The sequence below is a fragment of the Tremella mesenterica genome (assembly GCF_000271645.1).
Source record: "Tremella mesenterica DSM 1558 unplaced genomic scaffold TREMEscaffold_10, whole genome shotgun sequence".
Lineage (NCBI taxonomy): Eukaryota > Fungi > Basidiomycota > Tremellomycetes > Tremellales > Tremellaceae > Tremella > Tremella mesenterica.
The window spans coordinates 337620-356096 of NW_006711234.1; the positions used below are offsets into that span (position 1 = coordinate 337620).

The following is an 18477-nucleotide window of genomic DNA, read 5'->3' on the forward strand; positions in this document are numbered from 1 at the left end:
CATGGAAGGGTAAGATTGTGTTCGATTGGATTTTCGAATTTCAGTGAATAAGGAACATGTTTCTTCGAGTCGACGATACAAGGCATAAGACCTGCTACCTCTAAGACATTTTGCGACTGAGGCTGGGTTTGAGAAAGAAGAGCAACATCACGTCGAAAGGCAAGAACAACGTGCCAAGCATGAGACTTTCATTCAAGAGGAATTAACAGACGTTTTACAGTAGTGTAGAGTAGACTAAGTCCGATCGAGATAAGATTATGATATGACGATTTATCACGTGTCCACGTCGTTCTCGTCCGAAAACCCCACCCTTCGGCGTTCGGGCATGAACATTCCTGCATCCTGCACTTGTCTCTTTACTCATCAGACTGATCTCCTCAATAACTTGATCGCATTTCTCAATCTAAAGGAGTACAGTACGCCCCGACAGACACGACCACAACTTCGATCGTTCAGCCTGGAGAGGGAAAAGATTAACGAGTAACTTGAAGGAAATATGCCCCACGCAGAAAGTAGTATAGTCCCATCGGGAATAACGAGGTATGTCCCCCCATCTTTCATCCCTCCATTCCCTACTGCTTCTCAGCGTCATATCTATACCTCAGTACCATAATGAGCTCTGTATCTTTTGATATCTGGACCTGAATGCTCTATAATGTTTGATGTCTGAACTTGGATGGTACCGATTGAGAAAGGAGTTGATTAGAAATAGTAAAACGGATTTTTACATTCATGTGAATGAACAACTCCGATATTTATTAGAAGGGTCGACTTTCTGGGTGAGTCTTTATCTTTTCAAATCTACAGAAGATTAATCCATCCATTCTCATACTGCACCTCTCTGTATCTTGATCACTTCCACTCGAACCTGCCGTACATATGTGCTGCAGTGTCAAAGAGTGGTTCATTGGGTTCAAGAGACGGAGGCGAAGCAGTCGAGGATGCAAGTCGAAGGGAGATCTAGGGGGTGCAGAGGAGAAAGATAAACATGCTGACGGTCAAAGATCTCAAACCTTTCTCAATTATCTTCTCTACTATATCATGCATATCTCTCTTCTCCGCTTTTTGGTATAAACCATTCAATCCAATCAAATCCAAGTACTCCGGTTGTGAATTGGGTCGGTGAGTCGTTTCATCTTCATTGTCCTATTCACAAGTAGTACTAGTCACTATCACCATACTTATCCCTCCTCATATGTTAAATTCATCAAGCGTACCTTTCTTCCTCATCTTAGTCTCATACTTATGAACGTATATCTCTTTTCCATCTTCACTCATCATTCAACAATTAATCATTATTCTACGATCCAGGATTATTCTCTAATTGAAATCACACAATCATTATTCTACGATCCAGGACCATCCTCTATTGAAATCACACAATCATTATTCTACGATCCAAGGTTATCCTAAATTTGAAGCACACAAGTACCTCGCCAAAAAACAGTCGAAGAAGATCTAAACCCCGACGATCGACGAGTACCCTAAGACAACAATAAAAAATCAATTTGTAATATCATCATAACTAACGACCAGGTTTCTATATCCTTCACCAATCTAAATTATTCGTAGGTCCATATCATGGTAAACCCGCTTGTTCAGAAATAAACCTTTTTGGTAAAAGTGTTTGTGCTACTGCTTTTCGTGATGGTGCGGTGATCGTCCCTAATGTCGATAAATGGGAAGGACATATTGGTGAGTTTATCAATTCTCACATCATGTTCTTTTCTTTTCCCATTCTCGTACAGATATCACATTATATACAATTTGATCTATTTATCAAGTGTTTTTTTTTCCCAAGTGGAAAAGTTGACATGGGGTGATTGTGAAGAATACGAGTACAGTAGAAAAAAATTAAAGAAATGTCTTTAGACCATTGTAATATGTGGATTTTTGCTGATCACTACAGCATGTGATGGAGAAACTAAATCTGAGATTGTCATACCTTTAATCATCACATTGAAAGATGGGAATTCGAAAAATATAGGAGTTTTAGATCTTGATTCTACCCTTTTGGATAAATTCGATGAAGATGATTTAAATGGTTTGAGAGGGGTGGTAGATACTTTAGTTTCCATGACGGATTGGGAACCTTGTTTCTCAATGGTTTGAACTTGCATCTTTTCCTCATACCATTTCAAATCTTTTATACGAATACAACAAGGTTCGCTTTTGATAGGTGTTTGGTATTGTCTATGCATGATGTGGATCTGGTACAACATTCCTCAAAGTATATTGTAACCCGATTCTTCTTGCTTGGATAGGGTTCAGGATATTACAAGTATTGTATTGCTACCAAGGGTTTTGAGAGTAGACGAGAGAGGGACGTATTGCGAACGAAGGTGAATCATTGTCAAAGGTCTTCAATAGGGAAGGAGTATGTTAGATAACAAGGATTGTGGAAGAAGATGAAACCAGCACGAGATATGGACAGAAAGTGGACAGATGAGGTGATGGAACGATGAGATGTGAAAGAATAACATCGGATCATACTCCTATATCTAACTTCTCAACACCTGTTTTACCCACACATTCTTGAACCATCAATCTCACCTATTCATCAGCATCCCTTTTCATCCCCTCTCACCGCAGAACGAATGCCAAGATCCAGAGGTCGAGATAAACTCACATCGATCACACCGGTTTCCACAGCTTTCACATGGAGTAAAGGTTCATGAGTCTCGTTGGAAGGATGAAGAACGTCTGTTTTGGTAGCTGGGATCCATGGAGGAGTCTGGGGATCAATTGTGTTTCTCTTTTGATCATATCAGACCCTGCAAGTGTAGGTACACTTTTATGAGGGCATCTTCTTCATGTTGCGCCAGAAATCCAAGACCTATACAGGCTCGATGTTTGTACTGAGCTGCGATACTCCTCGGATGGACGATCTTGATCACAAAAGGGGAGACAAGGAGGGGAGGTGACTTACCTCGTCTGTCCCTTGATTGGAAGAAGGTTCTAGGTCGTCGGAGGTCTCGACGACGATGGCGAAAGTAGTCTCGACTGATGACTTAGCACATGTATTGTAATTCCGTAGAAACCATTAAGCAAAGATGAAGAACGGAACGGTAATCTGATATGGGTAAGGGAAGAGACAGCTAAAACCCCGTTAGTGTTAGGGTAGAGGAAGGGGTTTTGATTGAATGTGAGTGGACGTGGATGAATGAGGTAGGAGAAGAAAAGACATACCGGTGTTATCCAAAAGTTGAGAATCGAGAGCATTCAACCGGATTACAAAAGCTCTTAAAAGTAATGATAATTCGTCCGATGTTGGAGCTCCTGTCAATCTAACTTATCAATCTTTCTCTCCGATCCCCCCTCCCCTGTCCTAATTATTGCACCAACAGTCCAGCTCTGTTGGCTGATTTTCCTCCGATGATCTCTATCATAACAAAACTCGAAAAACTAGCCTTTCTCAACAGAATTGACAAATAGAATACCAATTTGAGTGGAAGGGAAAATTGACATCATGGAGAGTGAAACGACCACTTGGGAAAAAAACCCACGGAACATCTTTCTTCCCATCTATCAACCCCATTCCTAAATACCCAAAATCAATTATGAACCTTTCCAACGGTATTCCCTTCAAATCTTTCACAACCAAAGTTACCCTCCTAGCATTTCCTCTTTCTAATTCTTTCCCGATGAGAGAACATACTTCCGCGATGTATTGTCTGACTTGAGGATGACGACTTTGATATACTGGAACGGAATGGGCTTTACGACGTGTGAATGTATGTGGGGGGTAAATGGAACGAATACATAGGATGGTATGGATTACTATTTCAACTGAGAGTTAGTGATCGTTATGTGGTTGATAAGACACGGAAAGAGGTTGAGCTGTACTTATATGTGAGGGTAGACAAGATACTCACGGAAAGAAGTTAAAGCATCTGCCGTCTCTACTATCCTCAGCTTCCACTTGTTTGTTATATGTGTGATGATTAGACTGACCTTTATAACTCAAACCTACTTGAGACATCCCACCTACCTCACTACTGTACTTTCAATTGAGGTGTTGTATCCAGAAGCACCCCCTTGTGAATGTGAGCGTCAAGATGGAGGGCACTCGCTTGAGCCCGATGGACGGGGAATGGAACAGTCACGTGACACATCCTCTTCCGAGTTTGGACAAAGTCTTTACTCCTTTGCCCTTGCTTCCTCTTCTGTCATATTCATACGTTACAAAGTACTCCAGCCATTCTCTCAATATCCAAATAACATATCCAAATCGTCATAAAACATCCTGTCTTTTGTATCTCTGGTGATTCTCACGTCTCATTCTATATCTGTACTCGTTCTGACACACAGCCCCTTGACCAAATTTCAACGACCAAAATACTCCCAAAAGCTCTGGAATCACGGGGGAAGGAAAATGCCCACACCCAGACGTCAATCTCATCCCTTAACTCCTACCAATCCAAACTCTATCAGAAACACAAGATCCGCATCTCATCGCGTTACACCTACTAATTTGACAACTCCCACCACACACGGACATCATCGATCCGCTGATAAATTAGCGGCGGAAGAAGCGGCGCGGATATTATCTACACCTTTGGAGAAATTATCTCATTCGGATAATGTCTTGGAGGGGAGTAGCGGGAGAGATGAGAGACATAGACATTTGATCGCTGTGAGGGAAGTTGGTGCACTTGTCCTTGAACCAGAATCAGCTGTTGAGGAAAATCTTGATGAAGGCCAGCAGGAAGGACGGAGAGATGAAAATTTTGTGGCTCTTCAGGTTAGCGGGGAGAATGAAAGAATTGATGTCTCGGAAGGACAGGTGAATGTGGACTCGTCTGAATCAGAAGGAATAGAAACGTCTTCAGAATCAGAATCAGATTCGGATTCGGATATATCTTCCGACGATACCTCGAATAGCGAACAAGAAGAGGAAGATCAACTCGAGATTTTATTGCAAAAAGCAAAACTCAGCGCTATGCAGAAATACCCTGCAAACGTCGAGACCCAGGAAAGAGATCCCAATGCTGAGACTGTCTTACGGTTCGAAGAGGAAGATCTGGAAAGGTCAGCTAGTTCAGCGGCAAGGACAGAGCTGATGGATAGACCAATACCTGGTGTTGCGATCACTAACCTTCCCAAGCCATACATTACTTTTCGGAAAGACGGATCGGCACACGCTATCAATCCCTCACCTGTGGCGGGACCGTCGAAGGGTGATAGACGTTACAATGGTGAGACGGGGAGAAAGGCGGTGGGGGCGAAGTTGGAGTTGGAGTTGGATAATCGACCGTATGAACGAGAATTGAGTAAGAGGGAGAAAGCTGCAGTGAGTTTTTCTTTCAATTGCCTGAACACAGTGTCTCTGGAAGTATCGTGAAGGCTGTTCATACTGCAAATGAGAAAATGGGAGGACGATGATGGGTTCACAGATAGAATGCCAGATGGGGTAAGAAGTGCAAGACGATGATGGGTATAAAGATAGAATGCCAAAAGGTGTAACAATCGCAACACGTTGGGAGGATAGGTGGATGAAAAGAGAGAGGTGGGGAGATGAGGGGTAACGAAAATTCGAGGTCTGAGTTGAGGCAGACGGAGAACATGTTTGAGAGAAATGGAATATGGCTGATAATAGCAACCTCGTAAAGCTACTCCATCTGAACTTTGGGCTACTTTACCTGCTCCTAGAACGGAACTTTTACCCCAGATGAAGAGGGATTATCAGGCTTTGGCTCTGGCCAATAGCTTGGACCCGAAGAGGTTTATGAAAGGTAGTACGAAATTGACGAAGGTGCCTGATACGTTCATGGTGAGTTTAACGTTTCTCTCTGTCGCCTATCGTTACTCTCCTACTTGTCCTGTCCCTTGTGCGGTCGATCTCTGCTCAACATCGGATATCTTTCCTGAGCCCGATTTAACGGGATTAAGAGAAGTCCGCTCTCATGAGGTGGTGGTTCTCCCCTTAAACCTGCTAGTCTACGGATTTTTTTTTGAGTTATAGCAGTCGTTTCTATCATGTGTAGAATCGATAGATTGTGACCGAGAGGATTAGCTGACTCGCAGATTGGAACCATGATAGACACCCCCCGTCATGTACAAGACACGACCATGCTTCGTGAGAAGAAATATCGACCGGGCGAGATTGTTCGTGAGTTGGTAGAGGATCAAGAGACTGGTCAATATGCCAAGAGAAAGTATGAGGATTTACAAGGAACAAGAATGTATAATGGACGTGGTAAGGGATGGAAGAAGAGAACGAAGTGGTAGCTGGCGTCTGTGAGTATTTCCCTGCGGCATGATCCTTTGCTGACTGAGCAGTCTCCCCTCATAGCATCATATAGTGAGTGTTGTTTATTGTGTCAAGTGTGAGAAGAAGAAAAGGTAAGCTGACGTGCATTGCCAGGTAGCATTGCATCAAATTGTTCATAGAATAGTAGAGTACAGCATAGTGGGGTGGTGGCAGCTGAAATTGCACTGACGATGACGCGCGGTGGGTGATGTGTAAAAATGCCACACTCTCGGCGTTATAACACGTTGTTTTCAAACCTGCGACAAGCCAGTCAGTCGGATGGCGGCTTCTGATTGGGTGTTGCCCAAAAAGCGAGACGCAGAGCTAACAGAAGCAACCGCGCACCGCTTCCGAGAGTGTCCCCCCAGTCGTGACCCCCCCCCCCTCCCAAAGCCTATGGGGGTCATTGAAGAAAAGTAATAACAATGGCAGTAGGCTCAAGTAGACGAGCAGGGAGGGTGACCAATAAGACGAGATTAGTCATTTATAGAGGTTCAGATCAAGTTGAATTATCATCGGCAGAAGTAATCGTATGGGAAACAGACCCGACATCTTCCGAACCTACAAAACATCAACATGTGGGAGCGAAAGGTGTTGAAAGTGGCGAGTTATTGGTGAGTTTCTTTCCATCTATTCTTTCAATCATATGCATCTCACATCTTACATCTCTTCATGATCACTAGGATGTATGTTATCAGAATCGGTGTCGATATCATCTCTTCGTTTCCACTCGATGGTGGGCGTCAAAGGGGGGTAAAGGGGAAGGCTGTGCAAATTTTTCCACTCGCGTCTTACGCATCCCCCTTCTGGTCAAACCTAGACACCCTTCCTCACCACTCTCTTTACATATTACAACTTGTCTTCTATCAACGTCTATATGATCCGGAGGTGTTTTCAATGGGATTGCAACTTCCCATGCATCCTCTTGACTCTCTTCGTTGACACAATCTCGTCGAGTATGATAAATTACCCAAAGTGGTAATTCCATTCGACTGACTCTGGCGACTGACTTTTAATAGGAACATCATCTTCAAGCAGCTTTATCTTCAGCTTCTTTATTACATTCAACTCTTCCTACTTCTCCTCCAAAACCAACACATTCACAACTTCGTAATGTCAAAGAATCCACCATTCCCACTTCCACTTCCACTTCCAATTCAACCAACAACAATACACTGGCTTATCATATCCCAACTCCAGATGCAACAGGTTTGGTCGAAAATGCAGATTATGCAAGATTATATCAAACACATAAATATTTCGAACCTATCAATTACATAAAATTCTCTGATACGGTAGAAGAAGCATGTCAAGGGATAGGTGGATTAGGTTATTGTATGGATGAAGAAGATTTGAAATGGTTGAACGAATTCAATGAAAAAGGTGAAGGTGGAAGTGGAAGTCCATTGAAAGAAACTTCGATGAATCAACCTTTATCAGCTGGAAGAGAGAGGAGAAAAGGGAAAGAAAAGGAAAAGGAAAAAGATAAAGATAAAGAAACACAAATGGTTTTGGAGATTAAGATGGATATATTCGAATTCGTCATGGGAGTTTTAGAGAAATATGTCGAAGATATGGTTCCTATGGTACATACTGTGAGTTTACTCTTTTTTTCTATCTTCTGCCACCCATGTGCCATCCCCATCTGGTTGTCGTGGTATGGCTCAGAAGAAGCAATGATTCTGGACTGGCACTTGTACAGTCGAGCAGAATTTGGGTTGACATACTTTAGAACTTATCTCTTTTACCTACTTTTACAGATGTCGAATCGTTTTTCTCTACACCTATACCTGCTTCTTTTTTCCCGTCGAACGAATTACCCAAAGGTCTTCCTGAACTCAAGGTGTTGACAAGGATGGCTAGATGTATTTATCCTCATTGGAAAGTTAGAAGGGAGAGGAGGAAAGGGAAGAGTATCATGCCTGGTCTTAACGTGAGTCGTCTATGGACTATTCATTTCCGCTGTACATATCCCTTCAACTGCCCTTCCCATTAGATCGATTGTTCCATGTGTCTTCACTGTTCCACTAGCCTTCCGTGGGTTGAAAGCAGTATCCAACCTCTCTCAATTCACGTTCATGGATTTGTGGTATTCCCTCATCTCACATGACTTTGTCACATGCTTTCTTCTTATCTCATTTCTTGACAAGGCTTCCTTGTCCATCCTTGGCTCTTACGAATTTCTGTCTTGATTGAAGTCGAGACCCCACGCTGACAATCAGTACGACGAAACAAACGACAACGACCCATACGTATGTTTCCGTCGTCGAGACATTCGTGCAACTCGTAAAACCCGTAGAACAGATAATTACTCCGTCGAACAATTCCAAAAACTTCAAGGAGAAATGCGTATGGCTCATATGATTTCACAAATGGTCGTTCAGAGAGAACATCATAAACGTGCATTATACCAATCGGAAAGAGAAGTTTGGGAATCAAAATGGAAATTATTCGAAACTAAACGACGTTGGCCATCTTTAGGTGTCACACCACAAGAAGAAGAATTCATCACTGGTAGACCTCAAGTCGGAATCATTTCAACTCAAACCCAAAGTTTCGTCAATGGTCATTTGGCTTTACAACAACAACAACAGAATATACCTCAGATACGAAAGAAAGGTTTGGATAGAGAGAAAGAAGAGAGGGAGAGAAGAGATCGAGTCGTGGAGAATAGGTTGGAAAAAGGTTTGAATAAAGGGTTGAATTTGAGTGAATTGTTAAGGGAGAAATTGGCTCAAAGGGAGAATAGGTTGTTGGAGGGTTTGAATAGGAAGAAAGAGGGGGATAATCAGTGGGATGATTATACTGATGTGAGTGAGATCGTATCCGGCCTTTGTGAACTTTTCTCCTCTTCACCGTGAACTCTTGTTCAACGGATCATTCATAACACTACTGTTAGCATTCCATGCCTCTCATCATTTTCTTCCCTATTTCCTGTATACTATTCCTTTTATCACGTTCTTGTTACTTCTCGCGTATTCTGGCTTCCATTGCCACCCCTCCCTTCCGCTGTGTACCATTCTTCCATACCAAGAACTTTTGCCTAGCACGTCACTCATGATACTGTTGGTACATTTTAGTCTAATAGTGTTGGATCTCTTGGAATGAAAACACCCGCTGACCCGTAGTCCTCTTACAACCCCCTTCCTTCCAGATTATCAAGCCATGGGTTTCGTCCTTTATCAGCCTTGGACCCTACTGTCGAATCTTCTGGACAAGGTGAAGATCTGGAAGAAGAATTAAGACCTTTAACTTTCAGACTTCGAAGAGGAAGAGGTGGCATGTTACGGTTAGATAGAAGACCACCTGTTCATCAATATTCTCTCCCTCCTTCACCATCATCAACAACCAAAATTTCAACTTCATCAATCGCACATAACAAATCATTAATAAATACGCAAAACGTATTCATAAATCCATCCAGTACTGCAGATCAGTCATCGACGACAAACTCACAACATCTCGCAGATCGTTTATTCCCTCAAATCTTTCCTTCTGTACTTGGAAAACGTCATCGTCCTAGATCTATCGATGAAGTCGAAGATCAATCATCTCCATTCGGTTGTGATCTCCCCTCCCCTCTGAAAAGTTCGTCGCTGGCGACGACTTCGGAAAAGCACAAAACATCGGACTCTACATTCAAGAAAACATCGCAGGCGATGGGAACCGAGCAAGATGAGTCATCGTACTCGTCTCTCAACAAATCAATGAAGAGGACGAGTCTTGAAGAAGAAAGGATTTCAGAAGGACAAGTCAAAAAGTTGAATGAGATCTGGCGATACGCAACTGCTACAGGATCCACAGGAGTAGGTTTAGGACCTAATCCTATCGATTCCAACACAGTCATCATTGATGATTTTGACCCTAAATATCTGCGTTACCGAATTACTTTACTGCAAAGTGAAGATCTTCAAAAACTTGTCCCAGATCCTACTCTCCTCGATCAGACCAAAGACATTTTGGACGAACCGATAGAATTACCACCCACTCCAGTTTTCGTCAGACCTCAACCTCAAATGGGTATAAACGTCAACCCTCAATTCATGTTGCAACAACAACAAATGTTACATCAACAACAAGCTGAATATCAAAGATTTCAATTATTGGCTCAACAACAAGCAATGGCAGCTCAACAAATGGTTCAAGTTCAACAACAAGCTGTTCAAGCTGTTTTACAACAACAAAACCAGACTCAGAACCAGAATCAGAATCAAAACCAAAACCCTAGAATAACTTCGAATCCTTCCAATACTTCAAATTCTTCAAATATCAATAATCCTTCCGATTCCAATGGTTCAAATTCACGTCAAACCAGTAACAATAATAATCGTCCATCGATCCAAAGACCTTTGTCTTCAGCTTCCAACCCAAACACAAATTCCAATGCCCATGCCAATGTCAATTCCAATTCCAACTCTATGCCACCACCTTCACAACCACGTCAATCAGTTTCACCAACAAATTCTCTACATCCACATTCCACACCTATTCAATCGAATTCTTCACCACAAGTCTCAAATTCCAACGGTCGTTCGCAGAATTTACATGTTCAATCACTTCAAACTTTACAAAACCTTCAAGCTTTACAAGGTGTTCAGAATCTTCAATCCCTCCAAAACGTTCAATCTCTCCAAGGGATCCAAGGTATTCAAGGTTTACAGGGAATACAAGCTTTACAAAATTACGATCAAGCTACTCAACAACGTATTTTAGCCATTGCAGCTAGACAGATGCAACAAATGGGTGGAGATGTTAATAATGTTGGTGTCACTTTAGCTCAACAATTATTAGCTCAACAAGCTTATGGTAATCCCGTACATAATGTTACCAATGTCAACGGAGTGAACGGGGTGAATGGAGTGAATGGAGTTAACGGGGTGAATGGAGTTGGAATGAACACTTTGGGAAATTTCGATGTGCACGATCCGAACATTCGACAAAAACTCATGAACTTGTCAACTTTACAAAAACAACAACAAATGCAGTTGGTTCAACAACAACAGTTACAACAACAGCAACAGAATGGACATACTCATGCACAAGGACAACAAACTGGTAATGGTGTTTCCGCTCCTACGCAAGGAGGTCAAGTTCAAAGTGGTGGACAAGGACAATATGTCGGATCACCAGGAGGACAAATGCAATTGAAACTTCCTCCTCATGCTCAGGCGAGATTGGCACAAGGGCCTGGTCGATGAAATTCGTACGGCTCATCCATCTACTTGTGATGGCGTCGTTAGTTTGTCGAAGGGTTTCAAGTTTGGCAAACACAAGTTGGTTGAAGTCAAGTCGGTCGAAGTCAAGTTTGTTGAACATTAGTCTGTCGAAGAGTTCAGATGGGGACTATTGATTGGTTAAAAGTTCGAGGGATTATCTTGGGGATATGAAATGGTTTTTTTTTTCTCTCTTTCGTTCAGGTCTCTTTTTGGGATTTACCTATCGACCATGTGGGGTTACACAGATTTCTGGATGTGTTACCTGTTTATGACTTTGTCGGTTTCACATTTACCCCTGTTCGTTCAACCGAAGGAATCACTCAAACTGGTTCATATTCATCTTTGACCGTTCAACCGAAGGAATCACTCAAGTTGGCTTCATATTCATATTTGATCGCTCAACCGGAGGAATCACTCAAATTGTATTCATATTCAACATTGATCGTTAAACCGGAGGAATCACTCGAGCTCGTTTCATATTCAACATTGATCTCTGATCGCTAAACCGGAGCGACCACTCAAATTTCAAGAAACCGGCTGGCGACACAGACTTGTATTCAATGACATTTCGAGCCATACGAAGAGGAAATCGGTTGAAGAGGGAGAAGATGGGAGATTGATATTGAGACATGAAATTGGGATATACAAACTTCGCTCAAGTTTCAAGAGAGATTCACGGTATCAGGTTTCATAAGACATTGGGCGTGGGACTAGGTATCGGACCATCGATCTGGTCATTCAAGATATTGGAGTGGTACATGAACGCCGATTGACTTACTGAGGGAGGATGTTTGGTACATAAACTTCGGTACAATGTCAGGGCTCGTAAGAGGTCGGGGCGGTCAACCATCATTGGTCAGGTTTCTCCATAGTTGGGTAAGAGAGAAGAGAGAGGCAGAGGCTGAAAGATTTGATTCTACGGGAATGACTCTTATGAACGGGAGTAAGGGTAGGGGATAGAGTAGGTGACAAATGTACCTCTGTTCAGAGGTGGGGATGGGGAACTGTCGAAGATGGTGAAGAAGGAAGAAAGTCGAAAGAGAAAAGAAGAAATTAGTCAGAGTAGTAGCATATGAATTCACATGCTCCACTCTTGACCTTCTGACCAGTGGACAAGTGACTATTATACTTGTAGAGAGTACCTACTCTACTTCTTCATATTGTCCAGAGGCGAGAGAGCCAGATATCAGATATCAGTGAGATACGTTACTGCTGATCACGCTGAGAGATGATGTTTATCAAAGGTACTTGGGAGATGGGTGGTTTTCGTGACCATTTTCAAAAGTCGATTTCCGCTTTCCTTCCATCTCTCTACTCTACTTGGGTGTGCACCTACTCTCCAAGTACTACTCCCTACCTCTTAATCTTCATCACTTAGGTACCCTCTATCGTTCGGTACTTTACACTGTGCATTCTACTAGCTACTCAAATCTCGATATCACATCTCTCATCTGTCATCCCCCACATCTCACATCCTTCATCTCTCGCATCTCATATCTCACTAACCTTTTCACCTCTTACCTCTCACCTCACTTCTTGCCCTCTTCACGTATCAGTATCTTTGTCGTTCACCGTACCGCTGTTAGTCATCATAGTCATCGGAGCTGCTCTCGAATCACCTCTCACATCTCAATTTCTTCCTGCCTAGTCGTATATAAGTGACGAATAACCCAGAGAAGAGCGAGAAAGTGAAGAAACCAAGATGAACCAATCGATCCAACCTAATCATACTATAATACGTATCAAACGTAAAGCTACTGATCCTCCCTTAAGTTCTCTCGGTCAGTCTTTCCTATTCCTCCTGTCCTTTTCTTTCTCACTTCCTCACTCCCTCCCTCTCTCACTCCCTCCCTCTCTCACTTCCTCCCTCTCTCACTTCCTCCTCTCTCACTTCCTCCCTCTCTCCCGCCTGACCATTGGTTCCTCATCATTGTGGCCTATATATCTAAACGTCCGCTGGAATTTACAGTGTCAACCATCATCGCCCGACGTGATCTGATCAATCATGTCAATACCGAGACTGACCAACTGACCACACATCTGTAATCCATTAACACTCCCAAAGCTGACACCCAGTCATCCAAGACACTTCCAAACGTCGTAGAGACGTTTCAGGTAGACCAAGAGGAGTATTCCGTTTAGCAGATACCGTACCACATACCTGGCGTGGAGAAGGTGAAGAGCAATTAGAATTAAAACAGAGGATAGAGAATTTGAGATCTGGACCTTCCTTCGTTCCTCCTTTAAAATCATTTTCGTCCTCTCATACACCCCCTGAGGTTATCCCTACAACTCCGACCAGTCCGCCTAACTTACCAGGTGACAATGGACTTTCGATCCAAAACCCAACTACATCATCTTCAGGTTTAATTCCATCTTCAGATTCATCGTCATCTCAATCAAATCCCTCATCCTCAAGAGTATTGCATAACCAACAGAAACACAATGATTTTGGTAAAGCTGTCCAGGATGAGGAGGCTGTTCCGAACATCAATGAGAAAATGAATAAACCTCATAACGCTGGAAAGACTGGAGAGGAAATTTTCCCAGCACCACGGTCTACACTTCCTGTGAAAGGATCATCTTTGTCAGCCGCTAGGTTGGCATATAGGATCATACCTCCTGTTCATGGACGAGAAAAAAGGAAACAGGAGATAATGGTTCCTAAAGTTTACAGTGCGGAAGAGTGAGTGTTTTCGCTCTTAGACTTCGATCGTGTCACATCTCCATTTCTTTCTAACTATCCACAGACATGATCACACTTCCACTTCCACAGACATGACTTTACTATTCTCCCACTGTCACAGACATGACCTTACTATCCCTCCGCACTCTCTTTCTCCCCTTGGTCGGACACTTTCAAACCTTCTACGCCACCTTGAACTTCTTGTCAATCATCGCCCCGCTCTCATTCGAGGTTTTTGATTCCATTCTACAGTAAAGGACTTACGCGAGATTTCAGTAAATGGATACAGATGAGCAGATGTAGAGATACCGGACTTGCGATTGTTGTCAGATTAGTAGAAGTCAGAATCTGATCCTTAGATGGGAACGACAACAATCATCTTTATTACTAATAGACGCTCAAGCAATCGACTCTCATGCTCGCGAAATAGATATGAATCAAATAGCTGAAGAAAAAGAGATGGAAGCGTTTTTACCTATGTTAGAGGAATATCTCAAATGTGAGTTTCTGTCATTTTGTAGTGATTCGTCTAATGTACAGTGGATAAAAATGCCGTGATAAATCCTCTAGAGAAAGAAGAATATGTATATGATTTGTATTATAAGGATTTTGATAGTCGTCCGTTAGGAGTAGGGGATGGTGTCACACCTTTATCTGTTGGACAATTGTTGGTGTTCTCTCTATTTCTGCTTGGTCTCTATCCCCAATTCCCTTTCTTCCCGCCTATCTCCGTGTCGACGTCTCTATGTCTTAGTGTCTTCACAACTCACTTTCTCTCATATTTTCATCTATATCTCGAGATGACGGGTATCTACTTTTCAGATAGGTTGGAAGAAGACACCCATGAGGTGATATGGGTGAGCCACGCTGATAGTTTAGACTCGGATACGAAGACTTATCACCACCGTCATCAGATTCAGAGTCGGAATTGGAAGATGAAGCGGATGAAGATTCTAACGATGAAGGTTATTATCGGAATGATTATCCTGAAGATGAGGAACAGGAGGGTAGTAGTGGTAGTGAAGGTAGTGAAGGTAGTGAAGGTAGTAATGATCAACGATCTGGGGGTGAAGGTGGATTGTGGGATTATAGATGATGATTTTTGTATTTCTATTCCTTCAAATACAAAATGTGTTTGGAATCACCATCCATGTAATTGTCAGTTTGTTATTCTATTCATCCTCCTCACGTACAGCGTCACATTCGTAAAGACACATAGATCTCACCCTATCACACCAAGTCGAAAACCCTCCCTACCCTTCCGTGAGCCGTTCAACATGCGACAGTGTTTCTATTGATAAAGAGTTGTTGATAGAGAGTTGTGACATGTGACACACATGAGAGAAGAGTAGTAGTAATCTCATGCAAGGAGTAGTACTTGACAATCACCAAAAAAACGATACGGTTTTTCAACCCCTTCTACAATTCAAAACTCTCCTGATCTCTTCCCTTTTTCCTTCTACGTAATCCACAACTTCTTTACCCCAAACATCTTCAAGACTCCTCCCTTCTCTCAAACATTCTTTCTCATGTATCTCAACATCTTTCAATCCCATGAAAACTATATTATCTTCTTTAACATCTTCCTTCCCATCCCATCTTATACAAAAAGTTTTAGGTAAAATTATCCTAGGTGGTATAGTAGATCTACCATGATAAATCTCTTCAAAAACGAATCCAACATCTTCATGAGTTATTGAATTCTTATCTTGTGTTAAAGATTTTTTAATCTTTTGTTCTCTTTCCATCAAACCACGTTCTAATGATTTATAAAGTTTTGATCTGTTTTTGATCTCTAATTGATCTATAAGAGGTTTATTCGAGAGTGATAATAGTATATAAAGTGAGATGTTGAGACCGAATATCGCTGGTAATGGACCTAATACGGGTAAGATACGGATTCTGAAATCATCGAATGGTTGAAGATGTGTTATGTTTCCTTGTTGGAATTCTGATTCGGGTAGGGGAAGGAGTTTTGTTGATGGGATTTCTGTGGAATAGACGACTCTGGGAGTTAGCATGTCGGACCGGGAGGGAGGGAGGGAGGGAGGGTATGGGGAAGAGGTAAATATTTTCAAGGAGAAACTTCTGGAAGAGTGTGGTTCAAGATGTGGTCGGGAGGGGACAAAATGCAGGATGCTGGTCTTCGTTTTGTGTGGTTGGTTCAGGTTTGCAAGGTTGAGACGTGATAAGGGTATACAGGAGTCAGGAGAGCAGATGGAAGAGGAGAGAAGTGAGAGCGAAGAACGGAGATGAGGAAAGAAAAGAAAAGGAGAGAGAAGACGAGAGAGAAGGAGTTAAACTGAGGATGGAAAGGGTGACTCACGGAATACCAGATGGAACACCATTCAATCGAAGTCTTCTTCTGACAGAACGAGCTAAAGGGTCTTCGTATGTGTTTGAGATGTCCCTGCAGGTGAGTACTGACATTATATCTAGGTAACACAATTGGCGGAGAGGTTTGTGTGGTTTACGAACAGTGAACCCTATTTTGGAATCACCAGCAGCGAAGAAGAAAGGGTGTCTTTCCGATCCGAGGGTTTCTTCTCTGATCTTGTCGAATGTTATTGTCGGGAGAATGAAGTGGAGTGGACCACCAACCGTCAAGAGGTAAAGGTGACCAATCGTGGGACTTAGCGAGAGGTGAGAGAGAGAGGAGAAATAACATAGGGGAAGAAAAAAAGGGAAGGACACGAGAGATTAAACATAACCCACGCAATCTGAACCCTCGTAGGATCCCTCTTAGCACCAGCTCCCATACTCGAAAACACCTTTATACCAGTCTTATAACAATGAGTCAACAAATCAACTTTAGTATCGATATTATCAATAGCATCCACGACCCAATCCGCACCTTCTAACCAAGATTCACCTTGACCTTTTTTCCAGAGACCAACTTTGACTTCTATTCTTGCCCAAGGGGCGATAGATTGAAGATGTTTTTGCATGGCTATGACTTTTGGTGTACCGACATCTTCCAATGTGGCTGATGCGTGACGATTGAGAGAAGAGAGTGTTGTCATGTCGAAATCTATCAGAAGGAGTCTACCTATGCCGCTGGTCATGAGCTTTCACTTTCTTGTTTGTGGCTTGAAATACCATCTTCACTGGAAATGGATGATATTTTGGCTATTTGTCTCGTCGGTGTTTAACTCATGTTTGAAGCAGATGAAGCAGAATCATAGTGAGATTGTTCACCTTCGTACTTCAGGATTCGGGTCAATCGAAAGATAGTTGACCTAGATATTGTATGTGGGAGATTGCATGTTGGATGATTGGCAAATTGACAAGATATGTAGTGATGATGTCCTGGAGTCAAGAGAGGGGGGTAGAAGAGAAGATTTGAAGAGTGGGGGAGAGATTGAAGAGGAAGAGAGAAAAACTCACCTTCGAAGTAACATCAAAGCACACCAACTTCCAACACCACCACAACCAACCACGACGACATAAGATTTTCTGACCAATGCCATGGATTCTTCACCTAGAAAGTTGTAATTTCTCGTGAGCTATGATCAGCATCTATATCTCTCCGACATAATTGCCATTAAAAGCTTCCTCCTCCATCCTCTAAAATTGCGGACGCTTTCACTCCGCATGACCACGGAGATTGGCCATAATCACCATAGGCATTTACCTTATACTGAGTGATAGAGATCGCAACTGGGACGCTGGGATGAGACCAGAGGATCAGGAAGAGGTGTTCCTTGTTGCCTGAGATAAACTGAAGAAGACAAAGACTCACCTGCTCACGTATCAACCCTTCGTCAAATTCCCCTTCCTCCCATTTCTTCTTCCCCTTCTCCCCTCTAGCTCGTGATTCCGCTCTCTCTTCAGGACTCGTGACCCCGCTCCCAGCTCTTGACTGTTCCCAAACTTCTACATCTTCTCCTACTTGTTTCTTGAGTTTTTCAGTGTAATGTTCTCTCTTCAGAGCTTGGTAGGAGAGTATGACGGAAGTGGTGGCTATTGCGGATGCGAATGCGGTGAGGACTAGTGTTTGAGGTAGAGTGAGGGATGATGGTATTGGCATTTTGTGATTCTTTCTTTTATTCTCCCTCAAGGTCGACTGGCTGGTTTTTCTATGCTGTTGGAGATGTCGATGTGTCGATGTGAGAAGGGAAAAGCAAACAGTTGAATGTTGAGAAATTGTGGAATCTACGGCGTGGAATCGAAGAATTCTAGGCCAAGTTCCCAAGTTGCCGCTCTTCCTTCTTTGACTTGACTCTTCTTCTTTGGCTTTACTCTTTTTCTCCTGGCGTATACTACTCTACATAATACACCAAAGAGATATCTTGAGACCTCGAGAAAAAGACAACTGTCAG

General features: G+C 42.6%; 5 protein-coding genes across 5 annotated transcripts; 3 read left to right on the forward strand and 2 right to left on the reverse strand.

Moving 5' to 3' along the window:
- Positions 1-496: 496 nt before the first annotated feature.
- TREMEDRAFT_33407 (uncharacterized protein) lies at positions 497-2112 on the forward strand (the record flags this gene model as incomplete). The annotated part of the gene is made up of 5 exons (XM_007006313.1): positions 497-540; positions 713-779; positions 1005-1122; positions 1537-1695; positions 1910-2112. 5 exons carry the CDS (start codon positions 497-499, stop codon positions 2110-2112), a joined length of 591 nt encoding a protein of 196 aa, XP_007006375.1.
- Positions 2113-2487: 375 nt separating this feature from the next.
- TREMEDRAFT_64131 (uncharacterized protein) lies at positions 2488-3982 on the reverse strand (the record flags this gene model as incomplete). The annotated part of the gene is made up of 7 exons (XM_007006427.1): positions 2488-2553; positions 2630-2734; positions 2930-3003; positions 3190-3287; positions 3507-3789; positions 3876-3905; positions 3955-3982. 7 exons carry the CDS (start codon positions 3980-3982, stop codon positions 2488-2490), a joined length of 684 nt encoding a protein of 227 aa, XP_007006489.1.
- A 2696-nt stretch (positions 3983-6678) lies between these two features.
- On the forward strand, positions 6679-11451 carry TREMEDRAFT_33468 (uncharacterized protein; the record flags this gene model as incomplete). The annotated part of the gene is made up of 8 exons (XM_007006319.1): positions 6679-6867; positions 7273-7848; positions 7986-8186; positions 8476-9063; positions 9382-9561; positions 9691-9814; positions 10001-10546; positions 11363-11451. 8 exons carry the CDS (start codon positions 6679-6681, stop codon positions 11449-11451), a joined length of 2493 nt encoding a protein of 830 aa, XP_007006381.1.
- Positions 11452-13171: 1720 nt separating this feature from the next.
- Positions 13172-15251, forward strand: TREMEDRAFT_64133 (uncharacterized protein; the record flags this gene model as incomplete). The annotated part of the gene is made up of 5 exons (XM_007006428.1): positions 13172-13250; positions 13546-14155; positions 14515-14654; positions 14696-14822; positions 15035-15251. The coding sequence occupies 5 exons, from the start codon at positions 13172-13174 to the stop codon at positions 15249-15251; spliced, it is 1173 nt and encodes a 390-aa protein (XP_007006490.1).
- Positions 15252-15564: 313 nt separating this feature from the next.
- On the reverse strand, positions 15565-18185 carry TREMEDRAFT_33306 (uncharacterized protein; the record flags this gene model as incomplete). Its single annotated transcript, XM_007006296.1, has 5 exons — positions 15565-16162; positions 16482-16565; positions 16871-17212; positions 17543-17661; positions 17898-18185. The coding sequence occupies 5 exons, from the start codon at positions 18183-18185 to the stop codon at positions 15565-15567; spliced, it is 1431 nt and encodes a 476-aa protein (XP_007006358.1).
- Positions 18186-18477: the final 292 nt, after the last annotated feature.